The 25,156-nt window shown below is 38.6% G+C and overlaps 2 protein-coding genes and 2 pseudogenes across 8 annotated transcripts in view; 2 read left to right on the top strand and 2 right to left on the bottom strand.

Annotated features, from left to right (window-relative positions):
- LOC148739328 (uncharacterized) overlaps positions 1-21,627 on the bottom strand; it is a 78,450-nt gene extending 56,823 nt beyond the window's left edge. The window contains exons 1-3 of one of the 3 annotated variants that reach the window (XM_088751112.1): positions 21,470-21,627; positions 20,900-20,947; positions 20,492-20,637 (exon numbers count right to left, since the gene is read on the bottom strand). The gene's annotated coding sequence lies outside the window, so the exon portion shown is untranslated. The remainder of the gene's footprint in view (positions 1-20,491; positions 20,638-20,899; positions 20,948-21,469) is intronic. The other 2 variants (XM_088751111.1, XM_088751113.1) reach the window with 2 other exon arrangements.
- Positions 897-11,433, top strand: LOC148739329 (elongator complex protein 6-like). 3 transcript variants are annotated; one of them, XM_088751235.1, is made up of 8 exons: positions 897-1,122; positions 2,821-2,899; positions 3,828-3,898; positions 4,490-4,662; positions 8,406-8,589; positions 9,249-9,401; positions 9,622-9,655; positions 10,734-11,433. In XM_088751235.1, the coding sequence occupies exons 1-8, from the start codon at positions 1,069-1,071 to the stop codon at positions 10,745-10,747; spliced, it is 762 nt and encodes a 253-aa protein (XP_088607361.1). In that variant the 5' UTR covers positions 897-1,068; the 3' UTR covers positions 10,748-11,433. The 3 variants fall into 3 exon arrangements, with proteins under 3 accessions (XP_088607361.1, XP_088607360.1, XP_088607359.1); XM_088751234.1 differs by lacking the exon at positions 9,622-9,655 and having other exon boundaries at positions 902-1,122; positions 2,796-2,899; XM_088751233.1 differs by lacking the exon at positions 9,622-9,655 and having other exon boundaries at positions 903-1,122.
- Positions 14,969-25,156, top strand: part of LOC111329452 (elongator complex protein 6-like) — a 31,850-nt pseudogene continuing 21,662 nt past the window's right edge. The window contains exons 1-2 of the transcript XR_015996811.1: positions 14,969-14,974; positions 21,800-21,889. The product of XR_015996811.1 is annotated as an elongator complex protein 6-like (transcript). The remainder of the gene's footprint in view (positions 14,975-21,799; positions 21,890-25,156) is intronic.
- The window catches only part of LOC148739327 (uncharacterized), a 7,314-nt pseudogene continuing 5,267 nt past the window's right edge, over positions 23,110-25,156 (bottom strand). Inside the window, exons 4-5 of the transcript XR_015996374.1 lie at positions 24,698-24,871; positions 23,110-24,073 (exon numbers count right to left, since the gene is read on the bottom strand). The product of XR_015996374.1 is annotated as an uncharacterized LOC148739327 (transcript). The remainder of the gene's footprint in view (positions 24,074-24,697; positions 24,872-25,156) is intronic.

The following is a 25,156-nucleotide window of genomic DNA, read 5'->3' as shown; positions in this document are numbered from 1 at the left end:
ATGCGCGTCGAACCGTCACAAAAGCTGATTTGTTATGAATAATCAAAAGGCAAACACTTCCTCCAAGATTGCGTGATGCGAGACCAACTTTGCGTGATGTCTGTGCGCACACGCTATACTAAACCGAAACACGCATGTAACATCTACATTTAAGCAACTTTCCGGCTTATTTTACTTTAATTTGTTGCATTAGACAAAATTTGATAAGAGTTCGGTAGTAAATGCATTTATATCAAGCCTTATACTGAGTACTTCTACATGGAGTCAGTGGAGTCCGAAAGGGTAACCTTTGATTTGATATAATTTGAATATATCAACAAAGTTGAAATGGTAAATTGGCCACCGTTACGATTACGATTCTAATCGTAACGGTAGCCAATTTACCATTTCAACTCTGTTGATATATTCAAATTATTTCGTTACCCCCACCGACGCAACCCCAAACAGTTTCTTTAGAAACTATCAGCCTTTGTTCATTTGAAATGATAGTTGTTGTCCTGACTTTTGACTGTTAGTAGTTACAGTTTATGGCAATTGGAAGGAAGACTTAAACTATACATTGGGCTCTAAGTACTTCCTGCACATTGCCTCCCTAAAAAATTATCAACAACTTCTCCTTGTCATTTCAAAAAAGTCCACCAGGATTACAAGACTGATCGAGTGGTGCAACAGACTTTGAAAAAAAGCGCATAACCTACGTCCAATAGACAAGATTGGATCGTGCTGCAACTGTATGGTTTTACCAACTGTCAACTCTGACAAATATTAATTTCTCTGCACTCGGTGCCCATAAAATCCCTTATCTATCAATTGTAGAATACTGCTTATGGCCAGTTCTCGCCCTTTTCACGAATAACTAATTGAAAAAAGTAGTTGTTTGAGTCCACATTTATTTTCAAGAGCTTAAGACATAGACTTATCTTGAACCTCTGCCAAAGATCTGAATATTGTCCGAAAATTGTTCAACTGGAAAGCAAAACTTTCATTACATAAACAGGGTGAAAAAGGACAATTCAATTGGTATTACATAGCGTAGCATCAGGACTTAAAATTGCTCGATTTCCAATAATGTTTGGAAATTTAAATTCTTTGACAGATTTCAGCGAAAAGTCTCCACCAAAGGTAAGAAGGTAAACAAAGAGTGTAATGAACCAGTGATTTTCCAGTTCTCATAGATGTGTTTATTTTTTGTTGTTAATGAAATCGCATTTAAACAACAAATATATATGAAATACATATATATGAACTGCGGTTATGAAACGTATTATACGATTTATGTGCACGATCCTTCGCAGTAAAGCACTATTTAAGCAATAGTGAAAATTTTCACTATTGCTTAAATAGTGCTTTACTGCGAAGGATTGTGCACCTATACGAAATCGCATTTATCAGCTCCAACACCACCGTGGGGAATGCAGACACACTGTTACGGTTTGTTTGAGAAATCATTTTTTATGTTTGTATAAACCTTAGATTAATAATTTCAAGTTGAAAATTTGTAGATCTTGTGGAATAAAATGTTACAAAGTGAATTTAAGTGACAAACCACGGATACCTCAGAAATAGGGAAGTATAATCTTCAGGATAAGAATAGGTGTTTGGCTTCATCGTGGGTCTCGATCGTACAATCCCTGGGATTTCTGAAGCAATAAGGGTTGGGGTAAATACTAAGCCAGAGGTAGAAATATTAGCAAATTGGGGAATTGGAAGAAGTATTTCCTACCTCAGTAGCCTTTCAGAACTCGCTATACAATCTAACAGATATCTACATCTACATCTACATACTTTATTTGCAAAATCCTATGAGGACATACAGAAAATTCCAGTGCGAAGTGCAAAGATGAAAATGAATAAATGTGTATGAATGTATGTGCAGCTAAGTAACAAATAATTTCGAAACAGCAATTTTCTAAAATAAATAGAAATTGGTAGAGCTAAAACTTAAGCAGAGAGATAATTATACACAGCCACTTTAAAGTTATACTTGGTGAAGTCATACTTATGATATTTGATGGTAAACTATTCCATTCATCGATTGTTCTAGGCCAAAAAACTGTATTTATACTCATCACAATGTGATCAAAGCTTCTAGTTTTCATTACAGTTGTATGTTTCACATAAGGTGGTACAGTATGTTGATAGCTGCTTAGCCATGTAGTGTCTTGTACATTAAAGTTAGTCTGTTCACTTTCCTTCTGTGCTCTAAATTAAATGTTGGCCAAGTAAGATGGGTTTATGCTTGGGTAACACAGCCTTCCTGTCTTGAATATGTTTTAGTAGCAAAACTTGCAGCACGCCGCTGTACTTGTTTGAGCCAGTTATTTTGGTACACCCTGTAAGGATCCCATGCAGTACTTCCATATTCTAAAATAAGTCTTAATGCTTGAGCCTTAATTCTTAGGTCTTACCAAGGAGGTGTATGTTTGAGCCTTAACCCAGATAAAAAAAGATAAGGTAGTTTGAAGGAAAATGATTTTGTACCCCAGTGCAATAGAATATAAAATCTTGCGAAGAGGAGATAAATTAGGGGCTAAGTTGTCGCCAGCTGTTAATCAAAGTGACTTTGGACTCATTATACATCACACCTGTGGTGTGGTCAACCTCATACTGTTGATTTTTAAGGAACCCTTCCTATCCCCCTTTCCCCCACCCCGCCATCCCTCTTCAAAAGCACAATCAGTGGGGACCCCATGATATCATATTTGACTATGGTGTTATGTAAAAAAAAGGATTTATCAAATGAAAAAACATGGAATTGATTGAAATACTGGTACTACAATTCTAATGTTTTACAGAATTCTTATGATTTATGGTCTACAGAGAAAGTTCTTGCTGATAACAGATTGTCAAAATGATGGAAGCTTTCTCATTCATCACTTCTTATCCTTATATATTAAAGGTGTGTGGAGTTAATTTGTTCAGAAGTCTATGATTACTGAGCTGCAACTGTTAATGATATTCATTCTACACTAGCCCAGACTGCTTATTCTGCATGATACTGCCTTCAAATTTCCATAAAAAGAGCACACTTCATGAACAAGTGGTGTAATTTATCATTATGATAAATTTCAAAAATTTTTTATCATAGGATCCTTGCTTGAATCACTCCCATGTTCTAGAAAGTCACCAAAGTAGGACCTGTCACTTGTGAAGACCCCTATCCTCAGTCACTTGTGAAGACCCCTATCCTCAGTCACTTGTGAAGACCCCTATCCTCAGTCACTTGTGAAGACCCCTATCCTCAGTCACTTGTGAAGACCCCTATCCTCAGTCACTTGTGAAGACCCCTATCCTCAGTCACTTGTGAAGACCCCTATCCTCAGTCACTTGTGAAGACCCCTATCCTCAGTCACTTGTGAAGACCCCTATCCTCAGTCACTTGTGAGGACCCCTATCCTCAGTCACTTGTGAAGACCCCTATCCACAGTCACTTGTGAAGACCCCTATCCTCAGTCACTTGTGAAGACCCCTATCCTCAGTCACTTGTGAAGTATCCTCAGTCACTTGTGAGCCCTATCCTCAGTCACTTGTGAGGACCCTTATCCTCAGTCACTTGTGAAGACCCCTATCCACAGTCACTTGTGAAGACCCCTATCCTCAGTCGCTTGTGAAGACCCCTATCCTCAGTCACTTGTGAAGACCCCTATCCTCAGTCACTTGTGTTCCCCCCTCTTCTGTCACTTGTGAAGGATAAATATACCGGTCCCCTATAATTCAGGAGACACATCTTTGTGATCCCAAGAGTTTCCCCAGTGGGAGAAAGTTCCACTGCAGTGTATTTTTATAGAAATGCAGAACTTTGTTTGTTTTCTTCTGTTTTTTTTTAGGAGGTTTCAAAGTACTTTTTGTTGCCTTGGTCCAGTCTTTTTCTCATTACAGTAATGTTGCACAGAAATTGGTGAGGACTAGACCTGTCTATATTTTTAACTTAATGTAGAATTGACATAATTGATAATTTATTTACCATGATTTCAATTTTTTAAAATCTTGAAGGGACAGTCAGACCCAATGTAGCATAATTAAGAAAATTTTTTTTGGTGATATAACAAGTTTACATCAGGATTTTTATCATCCTTTTCATAATTATGAGCATGTATTTGGCATTGTTTTTTTTTTGCATATACATCTAGTTAGTACCTACCAGCGTCTAACTCACTGGCTACCAGTTATAAGTGTGTATGAATCATTCTTTCTTTTTTTTTTTTTTCACTTCTTTCATTTCTTCCATTTCTTCCATTTCTTTCATATCTTCCTTTTTTTTTCATTTCTTTCATTTCTTCCATTTCTTTCATTTCTTCCATTTCATTTCTTTCATTTCTTCCATTTCTTCCATTTCTTTCATTTCTTTCATTTTTGATCAAAAGAGGGTTCTCCTCTCCTCACCCTCTCAGCTTCTTTCACCAGGAAATGAATGACTTAAAACATCTAAATTTATTTAGCAATTCCTAACCCACTTTTAATTGTCTTCTTTTTAAACTTCATTATTCAGGGTATAAACCTGAGCAGTATCTGTGAAAGTGGCCAGGTGACATATGTAGATGGCTTAAGCTGTATATCAGAAGCTTTAGGTGATGAAAGGCAGCAAGATACCTTCAAAAACTCACAAAGTAGTACATTAGGAAACAAAAATTCAGATAGAAGCAACCCTTTTATAAATGTCAGGTAAGTCTTTTTGCAATTAATTCTGAATTATGTAGAGTGTGCAGTTTCCTTCTCCACTGTAAAAGGTTTCTAAACGTATTTGAGGTCTTTCCAAAAAATTTTAATCAGGAGCTGCTCTGATGACTGGTCGAAGTTGCTCCTGTATCTGGATTGAGTCAATGCACCTGATCATCTAAACTGAAGTACAAAACAAAAAAAAATGAGTAGAGAAATTGTAATTAACAATTATTCCACGAGCGCGTGTTGGATATGAGATGATAAATAGCCAACTCAGCGCTACGCGCCTCGTTGGCTATAATCATCCATATCCAACAAGCGCAAGTGGAATAATTGTTTTATTAAAAACGCCCCCCAGAAATTATTATTTTGTAAGAAGAAACCAGATCTTTTAGCTCCCTTTTGATTTTAAGCTGACGCGTACGCTTACCATATTTGTAGATTATGGTAGATTGGCTCATATACCATAATGGCTAAGCCAATAAAAAGTCTTGAATTGAATTATCCAATGATCCAGTTTTTAATAATGTAGGTTAACTGGGTTCAACTCCCACTATCCAATTAGTAATTCTTGCCTTGTAAATTAGACAGAAGAGGGTGGCTCTCGCATTGCAATATTTCCCTCAGTCTAGGTGATAAGTGTATCTGTTCTCTTGAGCAATTAATTTACAACCAGAATAACTTAATTCAGTTCTTTTCAAAAATGGAATTAGTAGTAGTAGTAGTAGTAGTAGTAGTAGTAGTAGTAGTAGTAGTAGTAGTAGTAGTAGTAGTAGTAGTAGTAGTAGTAGTAGTAGTAGTAGTAGTAGTAGTAGTAGTAGTAGTAGTAGTAGTAGTAGTAGTAGTAGTAGTAGTAGTAGTAGTAGTAGTAGTAGTAGTAGTAGTAGTAGTAGTAGTAGTAGTAGTAGTAGTAGTAGTAGTAGTAGTAGTAGTAGTAGTAGTAGTAGTAGTAGTAGTAGTAGTAGTAGTAGTAGTAGTAGTAGTAGTAGTAGTAGTAGTAGTAGTAGTAGTAGTAGTAGTAGTAGTAGTAGTAGTAGTAGTAGTAGTAGTAGTAGTAGTAGTAGTAGTAGTAGTAGTAGTAGTAGTAGTAGTAGTAGTAGTAGTAGTAGTAGTAGTAGTAGTAGTAGTAGTAGTAGTAGTAGTAGTAGTAGTAGTAGTAGTAGTAGTAGTAGTAGTAGTAGTAGTAGTAGTAGTAGTAGTAGTAGTAGTAGTAGTAGTAGTAGTAGTAGTAGTAGTAGTAGTAGTAGTAGTAGTAGTAGTAGTAGTAGTAGTAGTAGTAGTAGTAGTAGTAGTAGTAGTAGTAGTAGTAGTAGTAGTAGTAGTAGTAGTAGTAGTAGTAGTAGTAGTAGTAGTAGTAGTAGTAGTAGTAGTAGTAGTAGTAGTAGTAGTAGTAGTAGTAGTAGTAGTAGTAGTAGTAGTAGTAGTAGTAGTAGTAGTAGTAGTAGTAGTAGTAGTAGTAGTAGTAGTAGTAGTAGTAGTAGTAGTAGTAGTAGTAGTAGTAGTAGTAGTAGTAGTAGTAGTAGTAGTAGTAGTAGTAGTAGTAGTAGTAGTAGTAGTAGTAGTAGTAGTAGTAGTAGTAGTAGTAGTAGTAGTAGTAGTAGTAGTAGTAGTAGTAGTAGTAGTAGTAGTAGTAGTAGTAGTAGTAGTAGTAGTAGTAGTAGTAGTAGTAGTAGTAGTAGTAGTAGTAGTAGTAGTAGTAGTAGTAGTAGTAGTAGTAGTAGTAGTAGTAGTAGTAGTAGTAGTAGTAGTAGTAGTAGTAGTAGTAGTAGTAGTAGTAGTAGTAGTAGTAGTAGTAGTAGTAGTAGTAGTAGTAGTAGTAGTAGTAGTAGTAGTAGTAGTAGTAGTAGTAGTAGTAGTAGTAGTAGTAGTAGTAGTAGTAGTAGTAGTAGTAGTAGTAGTAGTAGTAGTAGTAGTAGTAGTAGTAGTAGTAGTAGTAGTAGTAGTAGTAGTAGTAGTAGTAGTAGTAGTAGTAGTAGTAGTAGTAGTAGTAGTAGTAGTAGTAGTAGTAGTAGTAGTAGTAGTAGTAGTAGTAGTAGTAGTAGTAGTAGTAGTAGTAGTAGTAGTAGTAGTAGTAGTAGTAGTAGTAGTAGTAGTAGTAGTAGTAGTAGTAGTAGTAGTAGTAGTAGTAGTAGTAGTAGTAGTAGTAGTAGTAGTAGTAGTAGTAGTAGTAGTAGTAGTAGTAGTAGTAGTAGTAGTAGTAGTAGTAGTAGTAGTAGTAGTAGTAGTAGTAGTAGTAGTAGTAGTAGTAGTAGTAGTAGTAGTAGTAGTAGTAGTAGTAGTAGTAGTAGTAGTAGTAGTAGTAGTAGTAGTAGTAGTAGTAGTAGTAGTAGTAGTAGTAGTAGTAGTAGTAGTAGTAGTAGTAGTAGTAGTAGTAGTAGTAGTAGTAGTAGTAGTAGTAGTAGTAGTAGTAGTAGTAGTAGTAGTAGTAGTAGTAGTAGTAGTAGTAGTAGTAGTAGTAGTAGTAGTAGTAGTAGTAGTAGTAGTAGTAGTAGTAGTAGTAGTAGTAGTAGTAGTAGTAGTAGTAGTAGTAGTAGTAGTAGTAGTAGTAGTAGTAGTAGTAGTAGTAGTAGTAGTAGTAGTAGTAGTAGTAGTAGTAGTAGTAGTAGTAGTAGTAGTAGTAGTAGTAGTAGTAGTAGTAGTAGTAGTAGTAGTAGTAGTAGTAGTAGTAGTAGTAGTAGTAGTAGTAGTAGTAGTAGTAGTAGTAGTAGTAGTAGTAGTAGTAGTAGTAGTAGTAGTAGTAGTAGTAGTAGTAGTAGTAGTAGTAGTAGTAGTAGTAGTAGTAGTAGTAGTAGTAGTAGTAGTAGTAGTAGTAGTAGTAGTAGTAGTAGTAGTAGTAGTAGTAGTAGTAGTAGTAGTAGTAGTAGTAGTAGTAGTAGTAGTAGTAGTAGTAGTAGTAGTAGTAGTAGTAGTAGTAGTAGTAGTAGTAGTAGTAGTAGTAGTAGTAAAACTTTATTAAAAGTGTCGAGCCGTCTAGCTAGGGAAAAATCCCTCACTAATTTGGGGACACTAAAAAAGAAAAAAGATTAGGAGCTATTTACAGTTGTAGTATATATATTAAAACTAGGAGAAAATCTATGGTTAACTAGTTACGGGATTTGTAATAAAAATATACAAAATTCGAGGAGCAGAGGCTACAGCATGTGCAGCCATCATCCAAGAGCATAACTTATACTGAGTTGGCGTATCTTGCCTTTGAACAACTTGAGGGTCTCGACCTCACTTATACTCTTGGGTAATCTTGTCCATAGTCTGGGCCCTAGAAATCTAATAGAGTGTTTGCCATAAGTGACAATTTTATTGCATTTGCTGAATGAATTAGTCGCTGATGTTTGGAGCATTATACCATAAAGATAAGATTACCCCTAATGCATAGGAAAAGAGAGCAATTTCCTGACTTCCTGATCAAAAGGTGTGGGAATGGCTGATTCTCCCACATTAGTCTTAGAAGTATAGATGGACAAACTTTTCAAGGAAACCTAGAAATATGCTCTTAGCAGGAAGGGTAGCACCAACTCCTATTTTCCTGAAGCCATTATAGATAAACAAACTATGCAAGGAAATCTGTTAAAATGCTCCTAACAAGAAAGGTAGAAAAAACCTTATTTCTCGTCCGCCACTGTAGACATACATTTTTAACTGTGGACTGTGGAGTTCCAATTCTAACGATACATGGTCAACCACTTTCTAAAATGTTTTTTGTTAATTGAAGGTTGAAAACAAATATCATTTTTAATTTGTTTCTATAGAGCCCCAACATTTACTCTTCAGCCATTATACAACAGAATCAAGTCATCTTTGGGTGATGAAACAAAGCCCTGTTTGCTTCTGATTGATGATGTAACAGCTCTTCTCTCTATTGGAGTTCATCTTCAGCAAATCACCAATTTCATACACTACTGTGCTGTTCTGATGTGTCACTCACCAACTGTAGTATGTAATGTCACAAAGTACTATTTCAAGATATTTGAATCCTTTATTTGGCGGCACTGGAGGACTCTAGTCAAATGAATTCTCCATTAATTCAGAAACTTCTCCTTGTTTAGGTTTTCTTTTTTCAAACTTTGCACTCCCAAGATCTGATCAGTAATTCTCCTTACTGTCTGTAGTACAACTCTTCTGATGTCAATTCAGAGAATTTGTTAGTGGGTCAGATAATAACACCCTTTTTAATATTTTCATTTCTTTTTTCTCAGTTGTTTGCTTGGATATAGTTAGTTGATATTGTGGTCACCTATGAGCCAGGGTAAAAGGGTTAACTAATGGTTAGCCATGCAGTTTGGTATCAAAAATTGACTGCTGGCACATGACAGACTGTAATTAGATTGAGGTCTGCTTGTGCTAATGAACTACACAAAGGACATTTTGGGAAACTTGAACAAGACTACAGTATGTGCTTAGTTTTGGTGTGCAATAAGTCTTCCCTCTCTAGCTTTTCAAATTCCTCAGCTTTCTTCCCTAATCCAGTTGGGACAAAGGAGAATTGAGTGGAATTAGCAGTAAACTCAGTGCTGATTTACTGAAGTCTGCATGTCAAGACTTGCATCACAGTCAATGTTATGGTAAAAATTTGATTGCTATTTCACTTTCAGTCAGATGGTTGCCTGGTGACACTTGTACATAGTGACAATGATATTGATGATGAGGAATCCCAGTTGCTATGGAAACAGCTGTGTTACCTTGCCAATATGGAGTTTCAAGTCAAAGGACTTACCAGTGGTTATTGTAAAGATGTACATGGACAGGTTAGTAGTGGGGAGATAAAACCTGAGAAACACCCTCAAAATTATTTGAAACACATCAGAAGAGTCATCGTTAGTAAGTATAACTACACTAAGCCCAAACCAGGGCAAAGGATGAGAATTAGAACATGTTTCTTCTACTACATTGAGAAATTTGCACATACACTATTAGGGTTGAATGTTATAATCAGGGTCAAAGAATTTTATCTGAAATTCTCCTCAGGGTAGTAACTGCAGTATTGGCAATACTGAAGTCGGTAAGAAAACAAAAACTATTTTATGATAACCTGGATTATAAACATATTTTTATTGGTTTTTACCAATATTCTATTGGAGGACAGATGCAGGGATGATGTTTCTGATTCCAGCTGCACTTTTTTCATTATCATATAAAACAAACAGATTGCAAGTGCCGTGTGGGTTTGCACCGTAATAGAGTTCATAAGATGTCAAAACGTGGAAAAACATTAGTGACACACTCAGCTACACCTCATTTAGTGCCACTTTTTTGACATCATGACTGAGATCTGTTACTAAGCGGACCCAGGCTAACATGGAATCTATTTGGTAGCCAAACCGCCTCGTGGTTAGCTCAATGGATAGAGCACTGGACTGTTGAGCGGGAGGTTGAGGGTTCGAGCCCTGGTCGGACCAACACTCAGGGTCTTAAAATAATTGAGTAGAATATGCTACCTTTCTATAACATCAAGAAATGGTTAGATATTCTAGTCTTCTCGGATAGGGACGAGTAAATGGAGGTCTCGTCTCCTGCAAGGTTAGGGGTAAGAGACGTTAATTCCCACGCACGAGATTACTGTGTGATGGATGTCCTCCCCTGGGATGGGATGGGTGGGTTAATACAGCAGGTCTACATCAGCTAAGCTGCCAATTAATCAACCTGCTTAAACAAATAAATAAATACTAAATACTAATACTAATGTAATCACAGGTGCTAGATATGCCAATTATGAAGTCTTTTTTTTTTTCTCTAAAGAAGACAATCCACTGTGTTTCCCCAGCGGAATATAAATAGGTCTGGCTTGTGCATTTAATCCTTTGACTCCCAGAAGTGATCAACATATAAGTTCTTCCTACAATATTCATACATGATCCTGCAAACAGGTAATAAGAATACTCAAACTTATCAGGTAGAAGTTGTTTTCTCGATTTACACCAAATTCTGGCACCTTGTTTACAAGGAAATGTGTAACAGCTAGAGGGGAGAATTAACGACCAGATCTTGGGAGTCAAAGGGTAAATTCTCCTTCTTAAATTGTAGGTAGATCACAACAGGTATGGAAAGTTGATTTTTTTGTTTTGTTTTCCTGTTTTCAGTTGACCATAACTAGAAGAGAACAGAGGAACACTACGCACAGCTCAAAAATTGTTCAGTACAAGATACACGACAAAAATGTCACTTGCTTCGCTCCTGGAATGTCCAAGGCAGTTCTTTAGAAAATAAACAAGAACTGATCCTGTGATAATCTTTCTTACAAAACACGATGCTATCGACGTTGCCGATCCCAGCACTATGCAGGACGCGTGTCATAAATGAACTTCGTAATGGGCCTAATGGTCATCGTAGAGTCTCTGTGACTCAGTGGTAGAGCATCAAAGCGCGGATTCCGAAGGACTGAGGGCCTGCGACTCAGCATTGTTTCTTTGTCCCACGCCCGTGATAAGATACAAAAAGCGTTTTTCCCCACTTCTTCATGGAGCTCAAACACTTACCACTTTTCCCATTCTATTTACAATCTTTCATTACTGAGGGTGGCACTTTACAGATAATCTATATGTAACTCTCGGAAAAAAAAATTGAAAAAGAGACAGAATAAAATAATAATTGACATGTGAACATTGAAAGAAATGCATATATACCTGGGAGTTCAGTGGATGAAAACCTAGATAACTCAGTAGTTGCATTTGTTTGTCTTATTTTGTTATCACAAGAACTGAAAGAAGAGCAGTGCTGAAATTCGCAATGTAGAATGTTCTCAAGTCTTGCCATACCGAAAATAAACTAATGTCATCCGTACGAGTACTTTACCCGAGGTAAAATTAGATTTCTAAAACTGTTTCGTGTCTTTCTCGAGTAAACAGAGGCCAAGCCTACGTCAGAGTAAACGTGAACTGAATCGTAACACATGGAAAGTAAAAAAACTCATAAAATCCACACCCCGACATCAAGACACAAAACTGTTCTACAAACCTTACACTAAAGAGAGCTCTCCGTGGGAATTTATGAATTTTCTTTTCGATCACTCGTAGAACTGTGAACATTTTTCCCACATGTCAGAACAGAAAATTAAATTTGGTTTCCAAGACGGCAAAAAAATTAATCTAAATCTTACTACCTCAATCAAAAAAGTCCTACAAGGAGTTTCTAATTTCTTTTCAAACGTTTTGCGGTCACTAATCCAGAATGCGCTAAAGCATTGCTTCGCTCTCCAAAACCACGCGTGGGCCACCGAGTAACGAACTCAGGTCCAGGCGTTTTTAGAAAGATTGACCAGTGCGCGATCATCATACTCTTTTCCCTTTTTAACGTTACCCAGTTTGCGGTGCACAATTCCCAGGTTCTGGTACGTGCTTGCGACAGCAACATGGTCAGGTCCGAGTATTTTCAAACGAATGGTCAGTGCGCGATCATGAAACTCTTTTGCCTGACTCAGTTCACCCAGATTGCAATCCACAATTCCCAGGTTTTCGTACGTGCTTGCGACATCGACATGGTCAGGTCCGAGTTTTTTTAGACGAATGGCCAGTGCGCGATCATGAAACTCTTTTGCCTGACTCAGTTCACCCAGATTGTAATGCACAGTTCCCAGGTTGGCGTACGTCGCTGCGACATCGACATGGTCAGGTCCAAGTTCTTTTAGACGAATGGCCAGTGCGCGATCATAAAACTCTTTTGCCTGACTCAGTTCACCCAGGTAGCAATGAACATTTCCCATGTTGTTGTACATTGTTGCGACATCGACATGGTCAGGTCCGAGTTTTTTAAGACTAATGGTTAGTCCGCGATCATAAAACTCTTTTGCCTGACTCAGTTCACCCAGGTTGCGATGAACATTTCCCATGTTGTTGTACATTGCTGCGACATCGACATGGTCAGGTCCGAGTTTTTTTAGACGAATGGCCAGTGCGCGATCATAAAACTCTTTTCCCTGACTCAAATTACCCAGATTGCAATGCACATTTCCCAGGTTGGCGTACGTCTGTGCGACATCGACATGGTCAGGTCCGAGTTTTTTTAGACTAATGGCCAGTGCGCGATCATAAAACTCTTTTGCTTGACTCAAATCACCCAGATTGCGATGCACAATTCCCAGGTTGACGTACGTCCGTGCGACATCGACATGGTCAGGTCCGAGTTTTTTTAGACTAATGGCCAGTGCGCGATCAAAAAACTCTTTTGCCTGACTCAGCTCACCTAGCTTGATGTGCACACATCCAAGGTTGTTGTACGTGCTTGTAAGATCAACATGCTCAGGTCCGAGGGCTTTTACCTGGATGCGAAACGACAGCTCGTAATATTCTTTTGCCTCGGCGAACGTGCAATACTTATCGCAAGTTTCCGCAAGTTTGTAGAAGTACAACGTAGTAGACGTATGGAAGATATCGTTTTCTGCAACTTCAGATACAGTTTCCTTGGAATAGGTCTGTCTAATTGTTCTTGCTAACGTTCGTAAATGAGGAACGGTACGCGTTCCTTTAACAACTGAATTCAAGTCATTTGGATCATTTAGTTTATGATCTTCCACAAACTGGAACAGTGCCTTAACGATCGCTTTCAAGACTATTACTTCACGTTCCTGAGTATTTCTCCCAACAACATTGCTGACGGCATCGTGCGTAACCTGATGTACTCTAATATACACACCACTCTCATTTTCGTCGAACAGCAACAGAGGGCATCTTCGAATCTTCATCCTAATGTCATCTTCATCTTGCATATCTACCTCTACGTTTCGAATGTAATTGACTGCTATCTCAAGACTCAATGGCTGTGCTGCACAGAAGGAAAGCAAAGTAAGAGTGTGTTTGAGTACAGCGTTACTGGACTTCATCTCTTCTTGAACAGCTATCTCTAATACCTTAGTCATAGATTTTGGGTAAGTTGGGTTCGTTTGTACAAAAATTCTTGCAGTTGCAACTCCTTGGCCCTTCTCGAGTCTTTGTAGGTAATTCCTCCATCCAAAATTCTCATTAGTCTGCTTAGCCTCCTTGACATAGATTGCGGCAATTGCTAAGGCAAGTGGCTGATAGTCCAATACTTGAGCAACTTTCTCTGTCTCACAATCTGAGATACCAGAAAGATTTTCTAGAAGGGACCTCGCATCTTGAAGCTCCACACCTTTGCTGACGGAGACGTGACAAATAAAACAACTCGTGGACGGAACAGACGCGATGTCTTGTGTCGTGATCAGCAACTGACCCCTCGCCCACTGTTCATCTCCAGACTCTGGCAAATGAGAATAAATGTTAGAGATGCTTCTGACGTTATCAACAACTAGTAGCCAAGAAGTGTAGAGCTCGATTTTTGTGCCGATTAAAGTCTTCAAGTGAGAAATCTTCTCGTCTGAGCTCAAATCGGGAGAGTAAAACGTGTTGGAAATGACATATTCTGGGCACTTAAGCTTCCGGGCAAAGGAGACATACGATTCTAAAAGAGTCTTAGGGCTTTCAGCATTTACTGTCATTACAAAGGATGTAGAATGTGGGATTTCATTAACTTGATCGAAGACTCTTTTCGATACGAGACCAGCTAACTGAGACTTGCCACTTCCTGGATTGCCAGAGATGTAAAAGTAACTCAATCTGTTCTTGTTGGCTTCTTTGAGGTCTTTCAACTGCTTTACAATTTTAGCCACCTCAAGATCACGATCTGCAACTTCGTGTGAAGGTTTAGGCGGGAGGACGCAGAAGGCAGAAATATCTTTGTTTTGTTGAGCTTCGAGTACCTCTACTTCCTGTGTTAGGTCTTCAACCCTTTTCAACACATTATTCAATTCCTCGGTGGGGAAGCTTGTCTGATTTTGAATCGCTTGAATTTGGTCGGTGGAAAGGCCAAGAGCTCGGAAGGACACGTCAACATTGTTGATTGCAATTTGAAAATCTGTATCTGAGAGAGTACCATGTGGCATGTGTGCAAAGTCTTCGTTACGAAACTTTCTGAGATCATCCACTTTTGATTGTATAGTTGGATTCAGACCATTCCCGATACAATCGGAGAAAAGGATGGCGTAAAACAGCATGGTGCAATCCCATTCATCTCTGTTTCCGTTGACCATGGTGGCCAGAAGACGCTTTTTTTCCCTTTGCTTACGCGGAGATTCGCTCTTCTTGAAGTCCAGACCATTTTGTGGCTCGTCTTTCCACTCACCTAACGTTGTCTTGTAACGACCATCCCATTCCTGTTTAAAGATTGCTCGCAGACCCTCGGCAATGATATCAGTGGTGAGATAGCAGACACGGAAATAATTCAGCTGTTCGTTGGTGTATTCTGGAGCAGTGGCCATGTAAAGCTTGACTGAGAAAAAATTGAATATAGTAGGATATTTATTGCCATGCAGGTGAATTATAAACTGCTTTAGCCAAGTTTAAGGGACGGTTCTTAGTTAAGAGGTTGGACGAGCGGAGGACATGGGAGGGGAGAGAGGGGGGTGGTCGGACTGCGGTTGTGTCATGATCTGCATGATGTCTGTGCGATACCTCACGCGATGGAAAACCGAAACCAGGGATATCACACATTTAAGTAACTTTCTTGCTGGTCTCACTTTGTTAAACTAGATAATTAGCCAATCCAAGACCAGGCCTTACTCGGTCTTGTATTGGGTCAGTAAAGGGGGAAAGGGTAAACTTTGCTGGACAGGATATCGTTTTCACTTCAATTCTGACGTGTAATTGCAGTCTAATTTGATAATCTCCTGGTCAATTTCCTAAACAGCATGAACTACCGTAAACTACCTCTTATAAACCCTAAGCTTTTGCAACTTCCTAAGGAGCTTTAGGGCCTATAAACTAAAGAAGTGCAATAGAAAAAAACTATCGAGACGAGCTATATCACTGCTGATCAAAATACGCTTTGCATTTACTGGTTCTTAATTAAGCTTTAAAACGTCATGATCAATCGAATTTAAGGGCCGATTATTTAACTTTTAAAGGGGGGGTGGGTGATTTCTGGTCATCAAGAAATTTTTTTCCAACAATCTGCTGGGAAGGATATTTTCCGTTTTAAATGCTCTTTTTTTTCTGCTACATTTGGGGTGCATGCAATTTTTTTCTTCCAACAAGCGCTTAAAGGAATTTTTTTTTTTCAAAATCACCCACCCCCCTCCCGGCTCCCCTCAAGAGTTAAATGGTCGGCCCCTTATTCCAGTACATTTAGAACAGAACTAAAGCTAACAACACGAATGAAACCGGAACGTAACAAAACGGAATTTTAGATTTTTCCCTTAAAGTTCATCTTCGACAATTAAAAAGAAATAATAAAATTGTTGTTCCGAAAAATTTTTTTTCAAATTTCAGTTAATTAGTACAGAGTTCCCATCTCTAAAAACAAGAGGAGACAGACGGAGGCTTATACACCGGGGGGGGTGGTGTATAATCGTTCTAATCGGTCTATAAACGGCGACAAAGGCGTCGACGTTGATGCACCTCAGCAGAGGAGAAGGATCCAAGATTTCTTTTTGTTAATTTGAATGCCCGGCTGTTACTAACATTTCCTTTCCGAAATACTAACACAAAGCTTCATATTTTACCATATAGAAAAAATTGGAAATAAATTTTGCCACATCATATGTCTTTTTTGACATGTCCTTCGAATTCTAGCTTCGTATAATCGCGCTTACAGATGATATACTTAGTAAACAAACAATATTATAGTTTTACAGCACACAAACTGTTTTTTTTTTTAACTATTTCAGGTACTGATGTATATTTATTGCTTATCGCGGGGGAAGCGGGGGAACGGAGAATACTAGTTGCGTACGATAAAAATTTACCTAACTCCCCGTCCCCGGGCTCATTAATATTCAAATAACATCCCTTTATTTGCAGTTTGTAGGCAGTCAATTCTCTATAATTTGGTTGTATCAAATAAGTTGAAATTGTAAATTGGCCACCGTAAAGAGCTAAAAAGCTGACGTTTCAAGCGTGAGCTCTTCGTCAAGGCGAAAGAAGGTATTGTGGGTTGTGTGTGGGTTTCTATGCAGAAAGTGGAGCTACGCTATTGGTGGGAACATGGTGACGAGAAAAACACGAATGAAGTAGTAGAATGAAAAGCATTCGTTGACACCTATGAAATTGAGAGTGCCGATTTGAAAGATGAACTTTTGTTCAAGAGTTTTGCGGCTTTCCGAGCTACCTAAATGTAAGGAAAGACCGCAGATTGCTTAGAATGATTAGGTAAGTTATAGTGTCTAGCGACTGGTTTTGATGCGTCCTTGCCATTCCTTTCTAAGTCGCGAAGGTGTTCTTAGAATTGGTCTCCTAGTCGTCTTCCTGTTTCGCCGATGCATATCTTTTTACAATAAATGCAAGTTGTGTATGCAATAGATGACGTTGGCAGAGGTGCTCGTGAAGTGATCAGTGATCTTAATGGATCGTTTGGGTCCCGATATTTTCTCAGCGTTGTGAATGAAAGAACAAGTTTTGCATCGTGCGCGAGTGGATTCAAAAGTGCCGGGTTGGTCACTAGTTTGGAAAGAGCCCCTGACCAAAACATTGTCTGTGTTTTTGTCGCGTTTGAATGAAATGAGTGGAGGTTGGAAAAGATGGTGCCAGTCTCTGGATCGGTTTGAAGTAATTTAAAGTTTCTTATAATAAATAAATCTTATTAGACGCTTTGTTGTGTAGTATCGCTGAGTATTTTTACGAATTGTGCCATATTCTGAAGAGCCCGTAAGGCGAGTCAAAATACAAATAGTCTGCAAACCAAATTTCTAGGAGAAATCTTTGTCGGAGTGTACATACTTAGCGCCATTTCGATTTCGGAATAACACATAAATTATCATTAAATGGCCAATTTTTACATAATTTATTGAAATCGATGCCAGGGCCTTTTCCCGTCCCACCCCCAACGAGGGTAAAATGCCCTGGGAGCGAGGTTGATGAAATCACCAGTTCACGAAACAAAGATAAAAGCTCTTAGATCACTTGTTGGAATAGAGAGACTTGAGGCCCAGAATGATGATTAGCCAGTTTCAGTCATGTTTCCACGCGGAGTAATGATTTGAGATGCCTTACTGGATAATTTTTTGAAAGGAAGAGAAACAATAACGGTTCAAGTCAGGTTTCGCGAAAAACTGTTATTCCCCAATTTCCATGCAAAAAGGCGGTTCGCCGTTTACGGCTACGTAACAAAATCACGTTTCACTACAAAAAAAAATCATTTTCCCTTACAATTATCAGTGCTAGTAATATTAATTTAATATCACTTAATATGAACTAATGACCATTTATTATTAACTATTACCGAAACGACTTCTACCCACACCCACGATCCACGACCCACGTCTTGTACCCACGACCCACGACTACTAATTAAACCCAAAAAGCACGCCGTTAGCGGTTGAGTTCTTTCGGTTTGTCACCCGTATGTCAGTGTCAAATTACCACCGTCTTTAACAAGAAACAGAGTGCGTTGCGATAAAAGTCGGCACACACGAGGGGACCAAAAATTTTTAGTCCTTGCGAGTAGATTTTGTGGCAAAAATGGCTGGTTCACAGGATGCGACTTTTCCTCGCGACTTGTCGCAGGGACTAGTCCCCTCGTGTGTTATATTATTACGACCTTAAAAGACAACGATCACAAGTTGAGTCAGTCACGTACCGTACTTACAATTTCATACTCTGCAGCTACTGCATTTGATAATAATTGGCCACGAACTACATCATAAGTATCAATGTCATAATAATCCGCAGAGTATCGCGTCAGAAATTTTGTTACAGTTGGCGCGCCCTACGAGCCACCTCCACCTCTGGTATATAGTTGTTAAACTAGTTTATACTAAATTAGTGGATAGTGTTGAAGGTGCAGTCTGATTGGCTACACACACTCTGAATATTCTTTGTAAATCCCAGCAACTCGTGCGGGATTTGCGGCTGAAAATATTGTAAACTTTGCCGGAACATATCAAACTGTTTCCCCACTGCGATGGACATTTGTTTTTGTCGGTTCCAGCCTGGCGCGGCCGCTAACCCAGATGCCCTCCTGAGCAAAATTTTCAAAATGGCGGACAAGCCAAAGAGAGAGATAAGGGAACCAAAGCGATTCTGCAACGAATACTCAGCATACACCCCTGTTAAAAAGGTCATTTCACAGAGAAAAGATGCAAAAATGTATGATGTTGAAGTCACGGGGGTTGACTAACCCAACAAGAGACTGAAAATTCACTACATTGGCTACAGTACACGCTTCGATGAGTGGAGACCCTTCGGGGACGGTGAAGCATCTGAATATTTTCCTTCAAAATTGTATAGATTAGTAGGCTGCAACAAAAATTTATTGGACGACGTTTAGGGTAAAAACAGCAATCTAACCTGAAAAAAATGTATTTATTCCGACTCTTTCGGAAAATAACTTTACAAATCTTACTTGTTTATCTCGTAAGTAAACGATGGTAAATTAATACCCGAAGCGCTTTCTGAGCAACCCGATTCTTCTCCCACTGCTTTCACGCTTATAAAACAGGAAACGAGCAAAAGGAGGAAGGTGTGGCTGTTTTGACTAGCCATTTGACGAGGTTCAGTCTGTTCCTTGTTCGACAACTTACATATCAGAACAAAGGAAATTTGTTCCTCTCTTTGATTTTGGCGGTACATTTTCAATTTGCGCTTGCGTAAGAGAGAAATCGCCTAAGACTCCTTGCTCGGTCTTGTTTTGACCACGAACGCCTTCTTAATTTTGACGGACCCGCTCGGGAAAAGGTGAAAATGACGAGGGAAAAACTTTACTTTGTAGTACGAAAATACACAAAATGGAAATCCATGATATTATAGTTCAATATTATGGTGGTACATTGTTAACTTTTTGTACAGAGAGTCGGCAAGATGATATAACATCCAAAAATCGCACTCGATTTGAGTGGGAGGATGAGGTGGGCGTGGTCACGAAATTCAGTTAGAGACTATTTGTACACCGTAAGTTTGATATGAAGTGAGTTAAAACCAATTTTTCAACGCTATATTATCTAACTGTTCACTAAAACAACCATTCACGCCAGTTTCGGCGGTTGGCGGCGGATATTTATATTTTGTTTGACTATCCGGTGATATTTCTCAGTGACATTTCCCAATTTTCTACCCTTACATTCTGTAAGATAAAACTCTGCGTTGAAAATTTAATTCAAGACCAAAGATCGTTGTGTTGATGTTACTGAAAAAGAAGAAACAGTTGTTTGCTCAGAAACTCAAACCAGAGAACACTATAAATTGAATTTTCCACTCAGTACAAGATAAACTAATTGTAATTTTTTTTTCCCAAGCGCTGCAAAAATATTTGAAAGATAAAAAAACACAGTAGTTTACATTTGGTGCGAGAATATGCTCCGATATCTTTCTTGGACTGTCTCATCTGTCTATTTATCTTATCCGAGAAACGAACAGTTTTCCTGGTGCCAAGTTCAAGGGAAACTGTAAGCTTCGACAGGTATTTGAATCAACAAGAATTATATCGCAAATTGATTAAGAGAGATGGTTAAGTTTTGAGCTCGGAAAGAAATAGAGAAAGATGTTCGTGACAAGACGAAAAACATCTATCTTTAAGAATCATATCATCAGATCATAGTTTGATTACTTAAATTTTCTTTTCATCTAGCCCACCAAAATGTTAATCTCGATCAAGAGAAAATGTTGAAAGGTACCTTTTTTCTTGCTTTGGATTTCAAGGGGGAAAAAGGTCGTATGTAATCAAGTGGTACGTAGTGTGTTATAACTAGGAAAACCAACGCATGAACTGAGTTTTTTTATTAAAAGTCAAAAATGAAGTTTGCTCGTGTTATTTCAAAAGTATTATAACAAATATCAATCAAAGCAACGGAAATTCACGTGTTTCAAGGAGCCAACGAACCCATAACAAAACTACTTACCTGAATTTTCGCGAAAACGTGAAGGACCTTCAAGTGGTATGGCGTGAGTGTTGTTGTTTTTTTTTTAACCAATTACTGAGCGCAGCGAAGCTTAACCAGTGAAGTCCCGGATTGTTTTACGATAACCAGTGGAAAATTGTTCTAATCTGCAGAAAAATCGAATATAATAATTTGCGACAAGAAACACTGACCTACTCTTATTCTCTGACATCCTCGATTGCCATAAAATGTCATAACATTAGATCGAGAATCACAGGGACCTTGGAAATATAAAGCAGCGTAATCATCGAATAGTTGTGAAGGTAAATCGAAATAACGAAAGCACAAAGAAGAAGAAAGGTTTTAAATTAATTCCTGTTTCATTCTCTTGGTTGTGTTAAGTTTAACATAATTACAAAAAATAGAGACCTTAGTACGATACCTCTGAGCATTCCAAACAACTGAGCAGTGCTCAACCTTGAATAAAGTAAGAAAAACGCACGTTGGTAAATATTTTACAAACTCGGTGAAAGTTCGTAAACAGAAATTCCCTTCGAGGCATTTTGCATAAATCGTGTGGATGTTGTTCGTGCAATGGTAAATAAGCCGTATTTTCACTCATCTTAAAACTCGTCTGGTTAACAGGTTTTGAACTAACTCACGGCCCATAAATCGATATGCACAGCTCCTTCATGGTTCAATCCCGGAATTGATTCTTTCAGTAGTTCAACAACTTTTCTTTACTTCAAAGCTTGCTGTCAGCATTACATTATTTCTCTTCTAATTCTCTTCTGATAATTCCCGAAGGAACGGACTGCCTCTTGTGCAAACATAGTCAGTCAAAAATGGACACTGGAAATTTTCGAAATATCATTTGAATTCGCAAAATTTCTTCTTGCGAACGCAGACATTGCCTGTGTAATAATGCATGCATCCTATGAATTGTAAAGCAAACAACCCCGAGTGTACTTATCTTAACTATAAATTAATTATACTCACTTGTCAAACGTTTCTGTAAGTGTATCAGTCAGCTGCTTCCGTTTTAAACTCTTTTCAGAGACCGAAGTAAATTGTGCAAACGTTTCACCCAAGATGGAAATCGAAAGCAAAAGCAAATGAGTTTGGGTGTTGATTGCATGATCACATGATGCCCACAGGGCATCATTGTAACTTTATTAAAAGAAATGTCTGCCGCTCGAAGGGAGAATGGGACGAGCACCAAAGCGAGGCATTTTAGGATGTTTCCTGTCTAAATAAACATTGCTTCGCGAGCGAACATATACAGAAGGGAACTACTGGTCCAAACGGAGAAAAAGTTGGCTTCTTTAGCTTTCCCAAAGAAGCGTCGTTAAAGAAGGTTTGGCTAGCATAGATAAGACGAGATCCGGGAAAAAATTCAATTTCAACGAGAATGCAAAGGTATGCTCTCTTCGAATTCACTTTGATCACAGTGAGATCAAGCGAGGATACGGCGGGAAAATGTTAACTAACTTAAGTGAGTGTGGCTTTTCACTTTTTTAGAAGGAATGGTAGCACTGACATCTAAAGTAAAAATTGTATTCGTCACTCGAAGATTCAATGTCCTTCAAGTACTCATCTTCTAAAAATGTTTTGCCTTTCCTCCAGCTTGTCGGAACAGAATGGTTGTTAACACTCCCTAAACGTTTTCCACTACCTCTGGTGTGATTGTCGATCTCCGCTCTTGAGAAAAAAGGCATCTTAAGTAGCGATTTAGACCAGCCATCTTCTGGGTACTTCACGTGGGCGCGGGCGCCTTTACTTGTTTGAGTCGAAGCGCTGTCGTTATCGTTCGGTATTTTTCCTTTTCGCAATTTTCTTTTTGTAAATATTTGATTGGGATCTGGATCAACCAAATCTCCATCTTTTCCTTGAGTAATATACTCCTGAGACTGATCCGAACACAGGTTCCTTAGTAATTTACAAAAACTTTCAATGAACAGTTAAAATTCTGCTACTTGCAAAAAATGGTGCAAATTTAAGAAGTGCCCAACCTCGAATAAGGGCCCACCGCCCTCGAGGACCAAAAATTTAATAAGCGCCCAGGGTGCTTACCCTATTGGAATGAATACGGTACTTACATCGCCGGAAAGCAATGTTTGATAACACGCTTTCTTTCTGGGGTGGAGTTCTTGTAAATAGATCGACATGTCTCTGTATAGAAAAGATTCGCAGTTCACACGTCGCATTACTTGTGATATTTTCACTTTCAGAGTATGGTTTGAAAATAACTTTCATCGACCGATAATGAACAGAGAATCAAAACGTTTTTATCTCAACAACATGCAACAAACCCTCACTGTCGATCTGTGCATGCGCGTGGATTTACTGCTGGACAAAAAGACTGTGGAAAATCAGGACTGGTCCACCGGGCCTCTGGGTCGCAGGCCGTTGCGGGCCGCGGGCCTCTAGATCTGGGCCGCGGGCCTGCTTTTAGCAAAACCCGTGAGATTCTTGTAGTAGTCTGTTCACATATCTGCTGTAGGCATTTATTAGGCCTGGTATGTAGTTACAGAACTGTTCATTGATCGATGCCCACCATTTAGGATTGGGAGCAGATATTAAAAGGAGTAGTGCAAAGATGAGGAAACTCAAACCTAGCGGGGTGGGGTGGGGGTAAATACTAAGCCAGAAGGAGTATTTCGTTATACAATCTGACAGTTAACAAAAGATGTGTTAGCTTAGAAAGAAAATGATTTTGTATCCCAGTGCAATAGAATATATTTAAGTCTGGCAAAGGGGACATCGGTTACAGGCTAAGTTGTCGCTAGCTGTTATTTAAGAAACTTTTGACTCCATTCATAGTTAGTAGAGGGGAACTTGCACGGAACAATTTTTAAAACATTTCAACCAAAGTTCGTTGGTGGTCATAACAAACTACAAGCAAATTAAAAAACATGGAATTTACAAAGTCTTAAGAGGGCATGACTTTACTTGTTCATAAGTGTGTTAATTAAACTCCTGGCCCCGGTTCTTCGGAAGATGGTTAAGTTTAACTCAGGGTTAAGCCAGATTTTCAGCTCGTTAACTTTAATCCTGGATTAGCACTAATCGGCTTTTCAGGAACTGGGCCCCACATTTTCTAAAAATTTAACACAACTGCTCATTCTACTTTTGAACACAACAAATTTAACTTTAGATCATATTTGAAAATATTAATTCCTTTTCTTTTTACATGGTAACTGATCGTTGGTTACTTGCTCACATGCCCTGTGTTTAAGTTGTCTTCCTCGAGTGTTTCCACTTTGACAAGATATTGTCCTTTGGACACGAATGGTATTGTCATTGTATCCAAATGTATGGATGTCTGGGTTGTCATTGCTTCGCCCCAATTTTCTTTGGCTACCAAAGTACTCTTCAGCTGGGTCCTGGCAGAAACGTTCTGTCAGGACATACTCCATGCCTTCTTGTAGCAGAAACTTGCAAATGTCAATCACAGCATTGACAGTAATTTGGAAGCCTTCATAGGTTTGCCATGATATGAACATTTTTGATCTTGCACTTTGGGTGAAATTGCCAGGTCTTTGCTCTGTGTTGTCCTTCCACTTTCTCAGATATTCAAGAAATCCTGTTAACCACTGGAACCTACCATTTAGAAATAGATCTATCAATGATTGTTTTAAAAATAGTAGAAAATGCAAGGGATGACAATTCACAATTATTTGCTGAAGGTGAAGTTAAACATTTTGAATAATCAGTGAGCCTGAGGTGAATAATTTTTCTAGTATAATATTACATATTAGTAAATATCAATAAAAATAATGAAAAGAAAAGATTAAAAAAAAAGAAAACAGCATGTCACCCTTTGGTCATATGTACAGCATTGGACAAAGTACACTAGAATTATCATAATCACTCATGTAATTATACAAAAATTTAAAAAAAGGCATTATTATTGATGTAATTCTTTACATTTTTTTTCATTACCCCTTAAATCCTGAGATCAACAGGCATATTCTTTATACTGTTCTCCATATGTTTCTATTATACTGATGAAGAGAATTTATTTAACAATCAAGACATCTTTAACTCGATGATCTTTTCCTATATTCTCATAACCCTTGTGTTTGATTTAAGTAGAGATATCAAAAGGAGGAAATGGATGCCAGTCACTTTTAGGGGTTAAAGGGTTAACACATTTTAATTTTTGAAATAAAACAAAGATCCTCCAAAAAGCCGTAAAGTTGAGTGATATTCAAATAAATGTACCTTTCATCATCAATAGATCTGAAGGGTGCAAGAAAGGGCTTTCTCTTCTCCTGAGATTCAGTCAAACGTCTGACATTTAAACAATCAAAGAAGTTATCAACCATCTCACACAACTTTGATGTTGCTGGTGCTTCAGGGGGACCAAATATCCATAGCACTTTAGCTACTGAAGAACTTAAGGGTAATTGTGAAGAAGAGCTCCCCAAAAAACCTGTCGGCCGACAGACGACCAACTGTCGGCCGACTGTCGGCCGACTGTCGGCCGACAGTTGGTCGTCTGTCGGCCGACTGTCGGCCGACAGTCGGCCGACAGTTGGTCGTCTGTCGGCCGACAGGTTTTGCCTGAAATATAGGCTACCTGTCGGCCGCCAGTCGGCCGACAGTCGGCCGACTGTTGGTAATGTGTCGGTAACCTGTCGGTACCTTGTCGGTAGCTTGTCCGTGAAACGATCACACAAT

The sequence above is a fragment of the Stylophora pistillata genome, chromosome 2 (genome assembly GCF_964205215.1).
Source record: "Stylophora pistillata chromosome 2, jaStyPist1.2, whole genome shotgun sequence".
NCBI classification, from domain to species: domain Eukaryota; kingdom Metazoa; phylum Cnidaria; class Anthozoa; order Scleractinia; family Pocilloporidae; genus Stylophora; species Stylophora pistillata.
Note: the sequence above shows the minus strand (reverse complement) of the source record. Positions and strands in the feature narration are given on the sequence as shown.

What these genes read in the sequence shown, in the direction of transcription:
- LOC148739329 (XM_088751233.1), top strand. Translation starts at nt 1,069, where the DNA reads ATGTTTGGAAATTTAAATTCTTTGACAGATTTCAGCGAAAAGTCTCCA. An exon ending in CTTATCCTTATATATTAAAG is followed by an intron (nt 2,900 to 3,827) that starts GTGTGTGGAGTT and finishes GTTTTTTTTTAG; the next exon opens with GAGGTTTCAAAGTACTTTTT. An exon ending in AACCCTTTTATAAATGTCAG is followed by an intron (nt 4,663 to 8,405) that starts GTAAGTCTTTTT and finishes TTGTTTCTATAG; the next exon opens with AGCCCCAACATTTACTCTTC.